This window comes from Sceloporus occidentalis, unplaced genomic scaffold (assembly GCF_023333645.1).
Source record: "Sceloporus occidentalis isolate IW3139 unplaced genomic scaffold, rSceOcc1.0.p SCAF_1, whole genome shotgun sequence".
NCBI classification, from domain to species: Eukaryota; Metazoa; Chordata; class Lepidosauria; order Squamata; family Phrynosomatidae; genus Sceloporus; species Sceloporus occidentalis.
Window position 1 is genome coordinate 177222174 of NW_028316981.1, and position 14300 is coordinate 177236473.

At 44.5% G+C, this 14300-nt stretch overlaps 1 protein-coding gene across 1 annotated transcript; it reads left to right on the top strand.

Annotated features, from left to right (window-relative positions):
• Positions 1–384: 384 nt before the first annotated feature.
• Positions 385–12574, top strand: LOC149322814 (uncharacterized). The gene is made up of 5 exons (XM_089509415.1): positions 385–451; positions 8973–9144; positions 10939–11128; positions 11324–11395; positions 12395–12574. The coding sequence occupies exons 1-5, from the start codon at positions 385–387 to the stop codon at positions 12572–12574; spliced, it is 681 nt and encodes a 226-aa protein (XP_089365541.1).
• Positions 12575–14300: the final 1726 nt, after the last annotated feature.

Below are 14300 nucleotides of genomic sequence, written 5' to 3' on the forward strand. Positions count from 1 at the left end.
TCAAGCCTGTTAGGACTGGCCCATTCCAGCTCCACCCCTCGGGAGGCACAATCCAAAAGTTCAAGAAGGGATGCTGCAGCTGTGGGTGATGCAAGAGAATTGAACATTTCTGAAAGAACTATCCGTTGGCTCCAGAAATAGCAAAGGGTCTCTTGCTTTCTCCACCTTTGAAGTTGTATTTCCAGAGCCAAACTTGCACTGGGGACTGGAAGAGATATCCAGTTTTCCATATCCTGAGCCTATGAGCTGCAGCCCTTAGAATCTTGGTGTCTCCTTGGTCACTCCAAATTTCAGAGCAAATTTCATCTTTTCCCAGCATTTAACGCCGACATCAGCAATTCTCCTGTGTGAACCTCTTGCACCTTTCCACCCACGTTGGCAATGATGGCCTTGGCTGATTTTCACTACACAACAGGCATCAGCAGTGGATTCAAGGTCTACATCTTGGAAGGTAAGTAGCCATAATCTGTCTCCTTGCCCCATCTCTGCTTTGTGGAAGAAGCTAGTATGTATGCATACCAAATTTTAGAGCTCATGTCAAGGAGGTTCAGGCTCAGAAATGGTTATCAGACCAGGGGCCAGAGATTGCTGGTTGGGTTTGTGTAGGTCTAAAAGCAGGAGCTACTTAGGGTTCTTCCATCTTCTAGCCCTCTCTTAGTGAACCAAAGGGCAATAGGACATATTGGCTACAGTTTTCAGCTTTCCTTGAATCCAGGTGATTTGAATCCCATCATGCTACAAAGTTATACCTCCATGATTTCACTTTAACTGTCATGGTTTCTGTGGAACATAAAATCTGCAGTTCCTTGTTGTTGTGGCTATATGCCTTCAAGTTTACTATCCTAGGGTTTTTTGGCAAGGTATATTGCCTCTGCCTTCCTCTAAGGTTGAGGGAATATGATTTGCCCAAAGTCACTGAGTGGGTTTCCATGGCTGAGCAGGGATTTGAACCCTGGTCTCTCAGAGTCCTAGGAGATTTTCAGATGGAGGGAAAATGCCGGGCTTAAAAGGAATACTCCTGGCATCATCGTGCTGAAGATTTTTAGATGAAGTCACATTTATCCAGGACTTATCCTGTGAAGATCCAGGAATGCTCAAGCAACAAACCATTCATGGGGGAGTCCTGTGAATGGTTGTTGCTGGAGCATTCCTGCATTTTCACGGGATAAGTCCTGGATGAGCGCAATATGTCTGAAAATCTTCAACGCAATTGCACGATTATGCTGGGAGTATGCCTTTTACGCCTGGCTTCCCCCCCCCCCATCTGAAAATCTCTTACTCTAACACTCAAAGCACTACTATATCACACTGGCTCACTTGTAATTTAGGGAGGGGCAGGTTGAATCCTCAGCCAAAGAACTCCTCTAGTTCCTTTGACCTCAGGAGTACGTAGGAAGCTGCCATGGCAGTTAAAGTGGAATCATAGTGCCATGTGTAGTGCAAACACAACTCTTAGCACCATGACTAAATCAATTCTAGTTTGAATAACAAGAGCATGCACATATCCCAGTCTTTTTTGCAGCAATTGCTGCTGTTGCTGCTTCAGTTACAACACACCTACACAAGCCTATTTCAACATATCCCCAGGGCATGTAAAACAAGTCCATGTTCCAGCTGTGTACAGGTCTTAAGAATGGCAACACCCTGCCTTCCCACTCCCGGGAAATTCTCCTGCATTTCTGGGGGTACCAAGCTAGACTGACCCAATTCATATCTCCCTGCCACTCTAGCCTATGCCCATTTCCATTCTGTCACCAGGTCATTCATCTTTCTCCTTACTTTTTGTGTGTATTTTTAGATGACAGGGAGCAGGGTGAAGAAATTGGATGGCTGAAGATTCTGGGAGTTATGGTCCAAAAAAGTAAATTTTCTTTTTGAGTGCTGAAATATGTTGGGGGAGGAAAAAGACTCAAATACACAGCCAAAATGGGCAAAATTGTAATAGGACAGTGATGGCGAACCTATGACACACGTGCCAGAGGTGGCACTCAGAGCTCTCTCTGTGAGCACACATGTTGTCGCCCTAGCACAGAATTTGCCAGAGTTTCTTACTAGAAAGCCAGAGGGACGTGGCACTTTGCAATAAATAAGTGGGGTCCGGGTTGCAGTTTGGGCACTCAGTCTATAAAAGGTTCCCCATCACTGTAATAGGACATTTTCCTAATTTTAATAGTGGTATGATAGTTTGGAGAGAACCAATGTGGCATTGTGGTTTGGGTGTTGGGACTGTGACTCTGGAGACCAGTTCGGTTCCCCCCCCCCCCCCCGCCGCCATGAAACCCACTGGGTGATCTTGGGCAATTCACACTCTCTTGGCATCAGGAAAAGGCAATGACACATCCCCTCTGAATAAATCTTGCCAAGAAAACCCTGTGATAGGGTTGCCATAAGTCAGAAACAACCTGAAGGCACACAGCAACAAACAACATGTTGGTTTGAGTGTCAGACTACAACTCAAGAGAACAGAGTTAAAATCCCAGCTCAGCCATGGAAACCACTGGGTGACCTTGCGCAAATCACACTCTCTCAGCCTCAGAAGAAGGCAAAAGCAATCCTCCTCTGAAGAAACTTTGCCATGATAACCCCATTATAGGGTCACTTTAGGGTTGCCGTAAGTCAGACACAACTTGAAGGCACACAATAAGCAAAAACAAAAGTTTTCTCTTTGATGTTCACCATTATGGAAGTTGGTGGCAATTACAATGTAACTGTCTACTGTTCAGCCTTCTAGTGTATTGAACTATTTAAATTTGGATTGTAAACACTTAGAGGATGAGGCTATTGGCATCTTCAATCCCATTATGATGATTAGGATTATGGTTGGTATTACGGTTAATCTGGTTGACCACCGTGTACTCCAGTAAATTCGCCACGAATCCCCCTTCATGTAGTATAGTAGAAGTCTTCTCTCTTTTCTGCTTAGAGCAGACAGCTAGAATTGATTAAGGAATTCCAGCATGCACATTATGCTCAGATTCACCAAAACACCAGAAAAATGTTATGGCACTTTTTGATCATAAAATGAAGTACTGGTATCACAAGTTTTTGCAGTTTAGCAAATTTACTCTCAATATTTGATTAAGGGCACAAAAGTATTTGCCAAAATTAACTTTTTAGTGTTTTGAGTGCAGCCAGACAACTCAGATGATCAGCACTCTGAAACATGTGAGAGCTAGCTGAAAAAATGGAAGAGGGTTCAACATGAATCAGGGCTGTCCCAAAATTTACAACCTGCGGTGAAGGAGGAGATGATGTTCCCTCCTCCTCCAATCTATGTACTGAAACTGGCTGGACTGGTAGCTAAATCTGTATTGTAACACTGCTTACCGCTGCCCCACAGCACCTGCCGCCTGGGGCGATTGCTTCAGTCATTTTAGCGGTGGAGCCAGCCCTGCCTCTAATTAGCTAATCCGGCAGCATACGCATGCAGGTCCAGATATGCATCTCATCCACAAGCAGTGTTGGATGCCACACCGTGCTTGTTGGAACAGGAACCATTAGTCAATGCTATTTATGCCTTCCACTTCAGCAAAGGAAGGAGAGTTCCGCCTAGACATCCTGACTTAAGAACCAGACTACAAACACACAATCACACTTCATAATGCAGGTGAGAGGTGTTTAAATTGTCTTCTTCATAGAATCATAGAGTTGGAAGAGACCACAAGGGCCATCCAGTCCAACTCCCTGTCATGCAGGAGGACACAATCAAAGCATCCCCAACAGATGGTCTTCCAGCCTCTTTTTAAAAACCTCCAAGGAAGAAGACTCCACCATGCTTTGAGGGAGTGTATTCCACTGTCTAACAGCTCTTACTATTAAGAAGTTCCTCCTAAAGTTGAGGTGGATTCTCTTTTCCTGTAGCTTGCATCCACTGTTCTGTGTTCTAGTCTCTGGAGCAGCAGAAAACAAGCTTGCTCCCTCCTCAATGAGACACCCCTTCAAATACTGAAACAGGGGTATCATATCACCTCTTAACTGTCTCTTTTCCAAGCTAAACATACCCAGCTCCCTAAGCCTTACCTCATAACTCATGGTTTCCAGACCCCTCACCATTTTGATCACCCTCTTCTGGGCACGCTCCAATTTGTCAACATCCTTTTTGAATTGTGGTGCCCAGGACTGGACACAGTATTCCAGGTGAGGCCTGACCCAAGTACTAGTGGTTGATTTTGGGCCAAGTGGATGCCACCCCTTCCTCCAAAAAGTGAGGTGAGGTGGTCCTTCCCCTGGTTCATGAGCCACTTGTGCTTCCAAGCCCCAATAGTAAGCCTAACCCATTCTGCACATTGAAATCCAAGCCCACCTTACATACAGTAATCTAGCCCCTCACTATACATAGAAATCTGAGCCCTTCCTATACATAGAAATCCAAGCTCAGCTTTCATATAGAAATCCAGCCCCACACTATACACAGAAATCTAAGCCCAATGTGTACACAGAACTCTAAGCCCTCCCTATATGAGTATGCAAAACCATCCAGACCCTCCCCACACATAGAAATCCAAGTTCTCCCTCTCCATAGGAATCTTGCATGCCAGGAAGAAGACTCCACTAGGCTCTTTTCCTTTATATGCCCATACATTAAAATAGATACTGTGGGGGTGTGCCATAAACATGGACATCCAGATTCTGTTTTGCATTCCAAAAAGATAAAATGTAAGGCAGAGCTTGTAAAAATTACTATTTTGGAACAAAATAACTTTTCCATGCTCTTATCCTAAGAGGTTTTTTTTTTTTTTTCATTTTGTTTACAAAATCAGCCACCTGTATCTTCTGATTTCTGGGCAGGTGTACAAAAATCATAAAATGCACAAGGTAAAATGAACAGAAAAAAACCAAGGTAGAGTGCCTACATCTCCATCAGAGCAAACTGTATGGTAGGTTAAGCTATTCTAGGAAGGCTTGCATAAATAGATGTGTCTCCAACATGCCTAAAAATAAAAATTATCCAGGCTTGTTTTGTAAGAGATGGAAGATTTCTCCATGTAGAAAGCAGCCACCACTGCATGAAATGTATGAAATGCTGGCTGGCCTTGAGTCTTGGAGGGTTGTGAGTCCTAAGTGTGCTTCTTTAGTGCACCCATTCTTTCCAAGCCACATGCCCAGCCCAGTTTCTCTTGCCTGTTTCGCAAATGCTGAGGGACTAGCATGCCAGAGCAATGCTTCTGTTCAAAACTTGCCTTGCTTCCTGGGAGAAAGTCAGTAGTTGCCCTTCAGCTCTGCAAATCTCTTTTGTTTTTTGAAGGTTCACTAAAGTCTGTGCCTGAGGTGATGTTTTCTAATATTGGTGGTTTATGCATTGAATTTATATAGCACTTTAAATCATTCAAAGAATATGAGACAGCCTGGTGTGATGGTTTGAGTGTTAAGACAAAAACAGGCTCTGGAAACCAGAGTTTATATCTCCGTTTAGCAAGTCGCATTCTCTCAGCTTTAGAGGAAAGCAATAGCAAATCGCCTTCGAATAAATCTTACAAAGAAAATCCTGTGGAAGGGTCACCATTAGTCAGAGTTGACTTGAAGGCACAAAACAGCATTCAAGTGCTTCACATACATTGGGTTGGAGATCAAGAAACCAGCCAGGTGGAAGAGGAAGGGAATAGGTGTAAATACCTCTTCACCTTCAGCAGCACTAAAGACTTCATCCACATTGCAGAAAAAAATCCAGTTTGATCTCACTTGCTCAATGCTGTGAAATTCTGGGAACTGTAGTTTTGTGAAATGTTTAGCCCTCTCTGGCAGAGAGCTCCAGTGCCACAACAAACTGCAAATCCCAGGATTATATAGCATTGAGTCATGGCAGTTAAAGTGATGTGGAACTGCAGCCTAAGCCTCTCAAAAACACACATCCTCTCTTTCCACTCCACCAGAGCTGAACATCATGATGAATGAAGTGGGCTGTGGCTCCTAGGGCTGAAAAGAAGGCGATGGCCCTTGTGGTCTCTTCCAACTCTACGATTCTATGATAATGACAGCCTATCCCATTTGGGCAGAATATCCTAAACCCCAGGAGAGGTTTCTCTGGAAGTTGAGGCAGTGGTCAGTGGGTGGAAGAGTCACTTGCTGTCCCCTCCTTCTTCAGGCATTTTCCTGGATCTCATCCATCATCTCAGTCATTCTTCCAACAAGGTTAATCACTAGTAATATCTCCAAATTGCTGCAGGGCAAAAGTTGAGCAAGCAGTTTGCCAAAGGCCACATATATTCACAGTGTAGGAAAGATAGAAGTTAGGGAGTCTAGGACTTTTTATGGCAATCCCTTAATTAGGCGAAGGAATCTCTCTACAAGCCTTCTTGCAGAGCTGTTTTGATACAGAGAATTTTGCCCAGTGACGGTACTACAGTTGGTCTTCTGTATTCACAAATTCTGCATCCACATGTTCAACCATCCAGGGCTTGAAAAAAAAAGTTTAAAATGTTTTTCAAAAAGCAAGCCTTGATTTTGCCATTTTATGTAATGGACACCATTTTACTATGCCATTGTATATTTAAAAAGGGCAATGGGGAGGGCAAGGCTGGAAACTGCAATCCAATAATATCTGAATGGGTGCATGTTATCCACACCAGCCTTCCATGCCAAGAGAGCTGCTCTCATTTACTCTATATCAGTTTGGATTAAAAAGACTATAGAGATGGCAGGGTTAGGGTTAGCATTTTACAAAAGAAAAATGCTGCACCCAGGAAATTCAACAAAAAGGTTGCTCCTTGTATACATAATGCAGGGTGAATGCTTTAGCACAGTGGTGACGAACCTATGGCACGCGTGTCGTATCTGGCACACAGAGCCCTCTCTGCAGGCACACGTGCCAGCTCCTCCTCTCTCCTCACTGTCCCATCCCTTCAACTGTCTCTGGGGAGGCAGTTAAAGGGATGGGTGGGGGAAGAGGAAGAGCCAGCACACACCTGCTCCTCCTCTTTCCCCACTGGGCACCATGCCTTTAAGTGGCTTCCCAAAGAGGAGAGGGGTTTGCCCTTGTCATCCCGTAACGCTGAGAGAGAGTGACTTGTGTTTGTGGTACCTTTAAGTCATTTCCGACTTATGATGACCTTAAGGTGAAACTATCATGGAGTTTTCTTGGCAAGTTTCATCAGGGGGGGGGGGTTGCTATTGCTAACCTGAGGCTGAGAGAGTGTGCCTTGTTTTTTTCCCTGGAAGTCCCCCCCCCCAGAAGTCCTCCCCCAGCGCCGGATGACACCCGGTGCAGGAATGCCACTGAGTTTGGGCACTCGGTTTCTAAAAGGTTTGCCATCACTGCTTTAGGGGAAGCTCTCTAGCTTTGCATAGTTTATTCTGCATTTTTTTAAAAAAAAATTGTACAGTTTATTGTGGCTTTTTTAGGTAGGGATGAAGAATTAGCTAGAACACTAGAGGTGCAATCCAATATCCACTTGCCTCAATGTGAATCCCACTGAAATCAATGGGGCTAACTTCTGGTGATATAAATGTTTTTATTTTCAATAACTCAAAATGCTGTTCAACACCTCCCCCTCTTTGGCTGTTAAAGCTTCATAAAGCATTACTCCGTATTTTCAATTATATCCCCAGAGCCATAAGTCCTGGAAACATGCTTTTTATATGAAAGATAAGAATCTGAGAAATCGGAAACGGATGGCCAGTAGTTCTCCTCCTCCCTCCACCTTCCCCTTCCCCCAGTACGTGTTTCTTGTATGTTTAGTTAAACACCTGATATTCAGACAAGTGAGTGCAAGAAGGCTCTCCTGTCTTTGGCAAAGCTGAAATGTAATGCTACATTCATTAAAAAAAATGTGGCAGCCTATCAAATTCACTATTTGAATGTTGAACCTTATCAGATTTCACTTGGGGAATCAGATTTTGAAGGACCCTTTCAAAGACACAGGCACACAAATCTTTAGCTGAGCTGGTCCTTTTTAAGGCAAGCTCAGTTATTTTCCACACCGCAGCATCCATAACAGGAAAAGGAATATTTGGGAACACAGCCAGTTGAAGAAGATCCATCTTTGCTCTCATGCTTATTCTTGTATCTAATGCTGTAGCAAAGACAGGATACAGAGGGTCCCAGGGCCAGGGCTTTATGATTAGAGATGGATGGTCACATCATCTGCTCTCAACCACCCACCCCAGGAGTCCTTTTTCCATATATATTTCTGTATAATCTTCACAATACCTGTAGGAGGACAGCTACTGTATATATTGATGTGGCCTATCCCTATTATTATGCAAAGTATTTGAGGGAAGGGGTCGATTTGGGTTTGAATGGGCAATTAAGATCCATTACCTATACAAAAGACCAACTCCTGCTGGAGATGTCAACTGCCAGATCTGGGACAAAATCCTAGATCAACTACCTAGTTAAATAAACCATATGATGACTCCCTCCTGACTTGGCCCTTCAATCCCATTTTACCAGGCTGCAGCTGCTGCAGGTGGCAAAGGTCTGTTCTCTTGTCAACTTGGACATAGCATACTGACAGTATGCTGCACCCTGATTGATAAAATAGATTTCCATCATTTGCTGCTGCTTATGAAACCAATATTGGTGGACTTTTACAATCATGGTAATAATACCACAACGATAGATATGCAGGGACTGTGAATATGAATCAGTTACAGAGGTATTAACTCTAAGTTATGCATCTGTAACTGTGATAGTGAACATCTCAAGTATGTGCCTTGTTGTTGTTGTTAGCTTCCCCCGAGTTGATCCTGACTCATGGCAAACCTGTGGATGAGATATCTCCAAGAACCCCTATCCTCCACTGCTCTGCTCAGGTCCTGAAAATTCATGCCCATGTCCTCCTGATTGAGTCCATCCATCTGGCATGTGGTCTTCCTGTCCATCACCTGCACATTATTGTCTTTTCTAGTGTGTGCCTTCTCATTATGTGGCCAAAGTAAAATAGCCTCAATTTGTTCATTTTGGCTTCCAAAGTATGTGCCCACCAGCCACTCTGTCAACCAAGAAGATATTTTATTGTGTGAATTTATTCCAGGCCAACCTTCTTTTGCGAATGAGCAGAGGTATCGCCGCCTCCCTGCCCATCGGTTGCCTGTCTATCCAATCAAACGCAAGCTCACTGTGGATGGAAGAAGAAGCCCAGACCCAGCCTTGGAGAGGCAGAAGTTGTTGAAACTCAGGAGATCGACATGTGTGCCTGTGGCAGTGTGAGTTACCATGAGGGCCACAAGGGGGCACTGTAGCATAGTGGGAGGTGGAAGAAAGGAGTGAGGACTTGCACAACTCTGAACAAAACTATGTGCAGGAAAAAGGATAGTGCTGTTGTAGTGTATCGTTGTTGTTGTGTGCTGCTAAGTCTTTTCCGACTTATGGTGATCCTCAGGCAAACCTATCATGGGGTTTTCTTGGCAAGATTTGTTCAGAACTGCACAGACACCCCCCCCTCCCAACACACACAACCATTTCCAAATTGCCAGGATGGTGTGAGATGAGCCATATTTCATCCAGCCTTCTTCCTGTAGCTGGGCACAAGCAGCGGCCTGTCACAGTGTGCCCAACTACAGGAGGAAGGCTGGATGAAATATGGCTCAAAGAGGGCTAGACACATCATCAGTCATCTTTCTCACTCTCTACCAACTTGGCAATAGCCATGTTGTGAGGGAGCTGCAAGGATTAAAAAGTTGGTTTTGGGGGGATCTACATTGAGTGATATAACTATGAGATGTTGCAACATCTCTGTGGTTATATCTCTCTCCCACTGCAGGATCTTGGCAATTATTTGCTGTGCAGAAAATGCTCTTTTCTTCACCAGGAAAAAAAACAACAACATGTGAATTTTGCACAGAATAAGTCCCGAGAGAGAACCTCTGGAGATCAGGGTTTGATTCCCCACTTGGCCATGGAAACTCACTGGTGACCTTGGCCAAGTCACACACTCTCAGCCCTAAGAAACCCCATGTAAACCCATGTTGGCCATGTAGTAAAGTGCAATAGCATCCAAAATCCACAAAACAGTGATACTTTTACTGGGACAGCCAAAATGCACAAAACAGATGTTGCAAGCATTCAAAGTTCCACTGGCTTCTTCATCAGGCAAAATAAATAAGTAAATAAATAAAAATCTCATCTGTTTTTTCCTGTATTGTTTTTTACCTCCTTTGCCTGATGAAAAAGCCAGTGCAACTTTAAAAACATGTAGCATGTATTTTGTGCATTTTGGTTGGTCCAATAAAAGTATCGCTGTTTTGTGGATTTGGGGTGTTAATTGTACTCAGAAGACCCAGATTCTAATAATGATAATAATAATAAAATATATTTATGTTTCCCCGCATCTCCCAGTGGACCAAGAGACTAAATGAAAGTGTAGTTTCGTTACTGTTCATTTCCTAGCAGGATGATGGGTTTCCTGAAATGCAAGACATCCCTGTTGAGAAGAACAGAGCAGCAGTGGAGATTCTTCACACTTTGTAATGTGGAGAATTATTCTGTGCAAATAAGCATTCTTTTCTTATGCAAAAATCATGTGGGTTTTTCTCTTTATTTTGCAGAAAACATGTTTTCTTCACAGAAAATGTTCCTCCTGCACAGGAAACATGTTTTCTATTTTTAAAAACCTATGGTTCTTTGTTTTTTGTTTGTTTTTTGTGGGAAGGGTTGTTTGTTGTTTGTTTTGTGCAAAAAAAAACCTCTGTGGATTTTGGTACAGAATAATTGCACAAAAGAGGAAAGCAATGTACAAAAGAACTACGCAGAAATATTCCTTTTCTGCTGCAGTAGACTGAAAGCTGTGAAAAGTCTTTGTCTTTGCATGCCAGGATCAAGAACAGGAAGATTTACATCCCCTCTAGATAAATTGCACTGCAGCAGTTGGCCCTCAGATTGACTGTGGTTCTGTGTAATGACACACTTTGCCTAAGGTTTAATCTAGTTCTGTACAGTGCATAAATATTACTTGTCTAAAAATGGTAGGGTTTTTTCCCCCTCTCTCTCTGATACTGCAGCTCTCTGGAGCAAAAGGCATCACCACCGACTGCACAAATCTCAGTGGCCCCAACTGGTGTGTCCTGTGTGAGCACATCCACAGCTGAGCTTGGCACAGATTCCCAAGTGCTTCACCCATCTTGCCCACAGAAATGCCCCCTGAGGAAACCCCTGCTGGATTCAGCACTCACAGTGTCCCAGCTGCAGCAGGTGAGCCTGGGTTTAGATTTCCTTTCACTCTAATTTTGTTATTCCTTTTCCCTATCCATCCTTCTTTCCTCTTCTGTTGTTCTTATTTCTCCGAAGAACTCTGGGAGCCTTTCTAGTGATTGGGCATATAGATATATGAGAAATCAGTAAATACATCTCTAGCTCATGCCTCCACTCTCTGATTTGACTTTTTAGATGCGCCCTTCCGTCATCACCTGTGCTCCTCGCCGGAGCTGCCCAGAAGCCCCTACAAGCACCAGCCCCCCGGTAAGTCACCCTGTTTCCGCTCCCTTGCCCTCTATATCTCCCACATTTCCAGTATAAACCTGATGGCCACATTGTCTGGGGATGGTGTGAACTGTAGTGCAGCCCATCCAGAGGACATTAGGTTGGGGAGAAGTGGTGTGTGTCAAGCAGCAGCTCATGTTGTTCCTTTATTTATTTATTTTTACACTTGCATCCCATTGTTCCGCCAAGGACCACAAGGTAGGATCCATGATATCCAGAGCCACCACAGACTATTTCACTGCTGAAGGCAGAGTTGAGAGTCAATAACAAGATGCAGAGGACCCACATTTAATTTGGAACCTGAGGTAGAAAATCCACCAACACCTCTCTCCATTCCTGACAGGAAAAATATACAATAGTGGCAAAGTAATTTCTGACCTTTCTTGACTCCTGTCTGGTAGGGCTGGTTCTGTCTCCCCTCCCCACTCTATTTTATCCTCACAACCCTGTGATAAAGATAGGGTAATGACAAACAAGTTATTCCAACCAGATCAACACAGAGACACCCCAGAGAATAACCATGAATGACCCTGCCTTTCTCATGGTTGAGCTGGGAAAATGACATGTCCAATGTATGAATCCTGTCCATGTTTTGTGACTGCAAGCACAGAACCAGGGCAGAACGAGGAATGGGAGAGACAGAAGATCAAGGAAGGATGCAGTTCAGGGCTAGGTATCTTGGGCATAACATCACATATATGTGGAGGGAGGAGAGGTCTTACAGCCAAGATACTAATGGAGAGAATGAGAGAGAGAGAGAGAGAGAGAGAGATCCTATTGATACCTTTATCGAGCCAACCAAAAGAGACAAAATGTATCAAACTAACTTTCAGAGCATCACAGGCTTCTTCTTCTTCTTCAGGGAAAGATGGCAAAAAATAATGGGTGGCTCAACTAGAGCCCATATGAGCCTGTTTTTGGAGAAAAACCAAAAGCCCAGGTCTCCTCATCAAACCATGTTCTCGCTTTCTCTCCTAGCAGATCTCCCCGCTCGAGCAGAGGAGCAGCATGATCCCCAGTGGCTCCCCCTCCCCACAGAGGCTCCATCACCCATGGACCAACAGTTCAGTGAGGCTTTCAGCACAGCTGTATGGAGAAGCAGCACTCAAGCAGAGAGCGGAAGACAAGGCAGACAAGAATCTCTCCCCCAGACCTTGAGCTGCCTTTGGCCTTGACCCGGTAGAGACCCACTACACCCACCTTGTATATATAGTCCAGCCTACCCCACCCCTTTCCAGATCTGTTGATGATGATGGTGATGGAAGTTGTAGTCCAACACCTCTGAAGCACTAACACACCCAAGTCAGAGAAGTTGCGGTAACCTATCTTTTCTAGGGCTGGGCCCAGAAATCCCAGATGCTAAATCCTACCCTTTCCTCTTTTATATCCTGGCAGTTGTTCCCCACCACCACCATGATGCCTTAGTGCCCTCCTTCCAAAGTGCTGCTGTATGTTCTTGGTCCTCTTGCCACCCTGTAGGTGGCAGCTAAACTGTAAGTCTATTGAGGCAAAGGCCCCATCATTTCCAATGGAATTTTCTTTATTAGGCAAGCTGCTGTTGGTATTCTTCACAATACTCCCTTGCCAACCCAAATCTGATTTCTAACCACAAATAGCCAGATCCTGCCAAGAGACTCACAGGAAGCAGAGAATGAAGGGGACAGCCTGCCTAATGCATTAGGACTCACAGGTCTTCTGTCCAAGATGGGTCTTTAGTACAGCACGCTAGAGCAATTGGAACACTACTCAACAGAGCCAGTGGCATCACGACAGGGGTGCGGGAGATGTGGACCGCACCAGGTGACACCCAAGAAGAGAATGACATCTGTTCAGGACCCTCTCACACCTCCTTGCTGTGGCTTATTTTCCTCAAAAGGAGCAAGGCTGAGCAACCCCCACCACCACCTCCTTGCAGCAGCTGTTTTTGGAAGCCCCATCCCTGCCCTAGGAAAGCCCACCCCCCACACCAGGTGACACCAGAGGCAGGGGTGCCACTGTACAGGGCCAGTTTTCCAGTGATGTCTGGTGGATCCCACATCATGGGAATCTGCCCTGGGTTTTAAAGGAGTTATTCAAGGTGCTGCACTGCAGCCCCCTGATAGGGTCAACACCTGGAGTAGATTTCTTTAAAGTTCAGATTTGTGCAGATCTATGCCTGCACAAATAGAATAGAATAGAATAGAATAGAATAAAGATCAATTCTATCTATTCTGTGATAAAATACAGATTAAAACCCAGAGCAGATTTAATGTCCCAGTGGTATGGTAGCCACCAGCTATCTCTACAGCTCTTTGCTGGCTGCATAGAGAGTTCTCTTCCAATGGCTCTCTTGCAACCAGATGCTTTCCAAGGCCCCTCTCTCTGCAAGTTTCTGGCCCAGGCTGGTCCAGTGAATGCCAACAGGATCAGATCCTAAACGAGGTCACAGAAAAACAGGAGGAGAGATATCAGCATGCTAAAAAAAAAAAAAAAACCACACAAGATGTACAGAAATAGAAAAATTTCTTAGGAAAAACCTTAAGCAGGATGGAGGACATTTAGCCCTATGGATGTACTAGACCTCAGCTCCCAGAAGTCCTGGCCAGGAAGGGATTAAGGGATTATTGGGGCTGTAGTACAAAGCCTATGTAGGGCCAAAGATGCCCCACTGCTGCAAAGCCCAGTGCAGACTGAGCATGCGCACTGCCAACCCATGAGAACCTTGTGGTGTTTAGGAATTGAAAACCAAGAGGGAATTGTTTGGAACATTCTGGATTTGGGGATAAAATTCTGAACAGATGCATTCACTCCAACATTTTGTTCCACGTCACACTTGTTGAATCAAAGTACAGAGGGATATTGACGCCTTCTCCTTTCTAGTCAGAGCCCAAGGTTACAAGCAGCA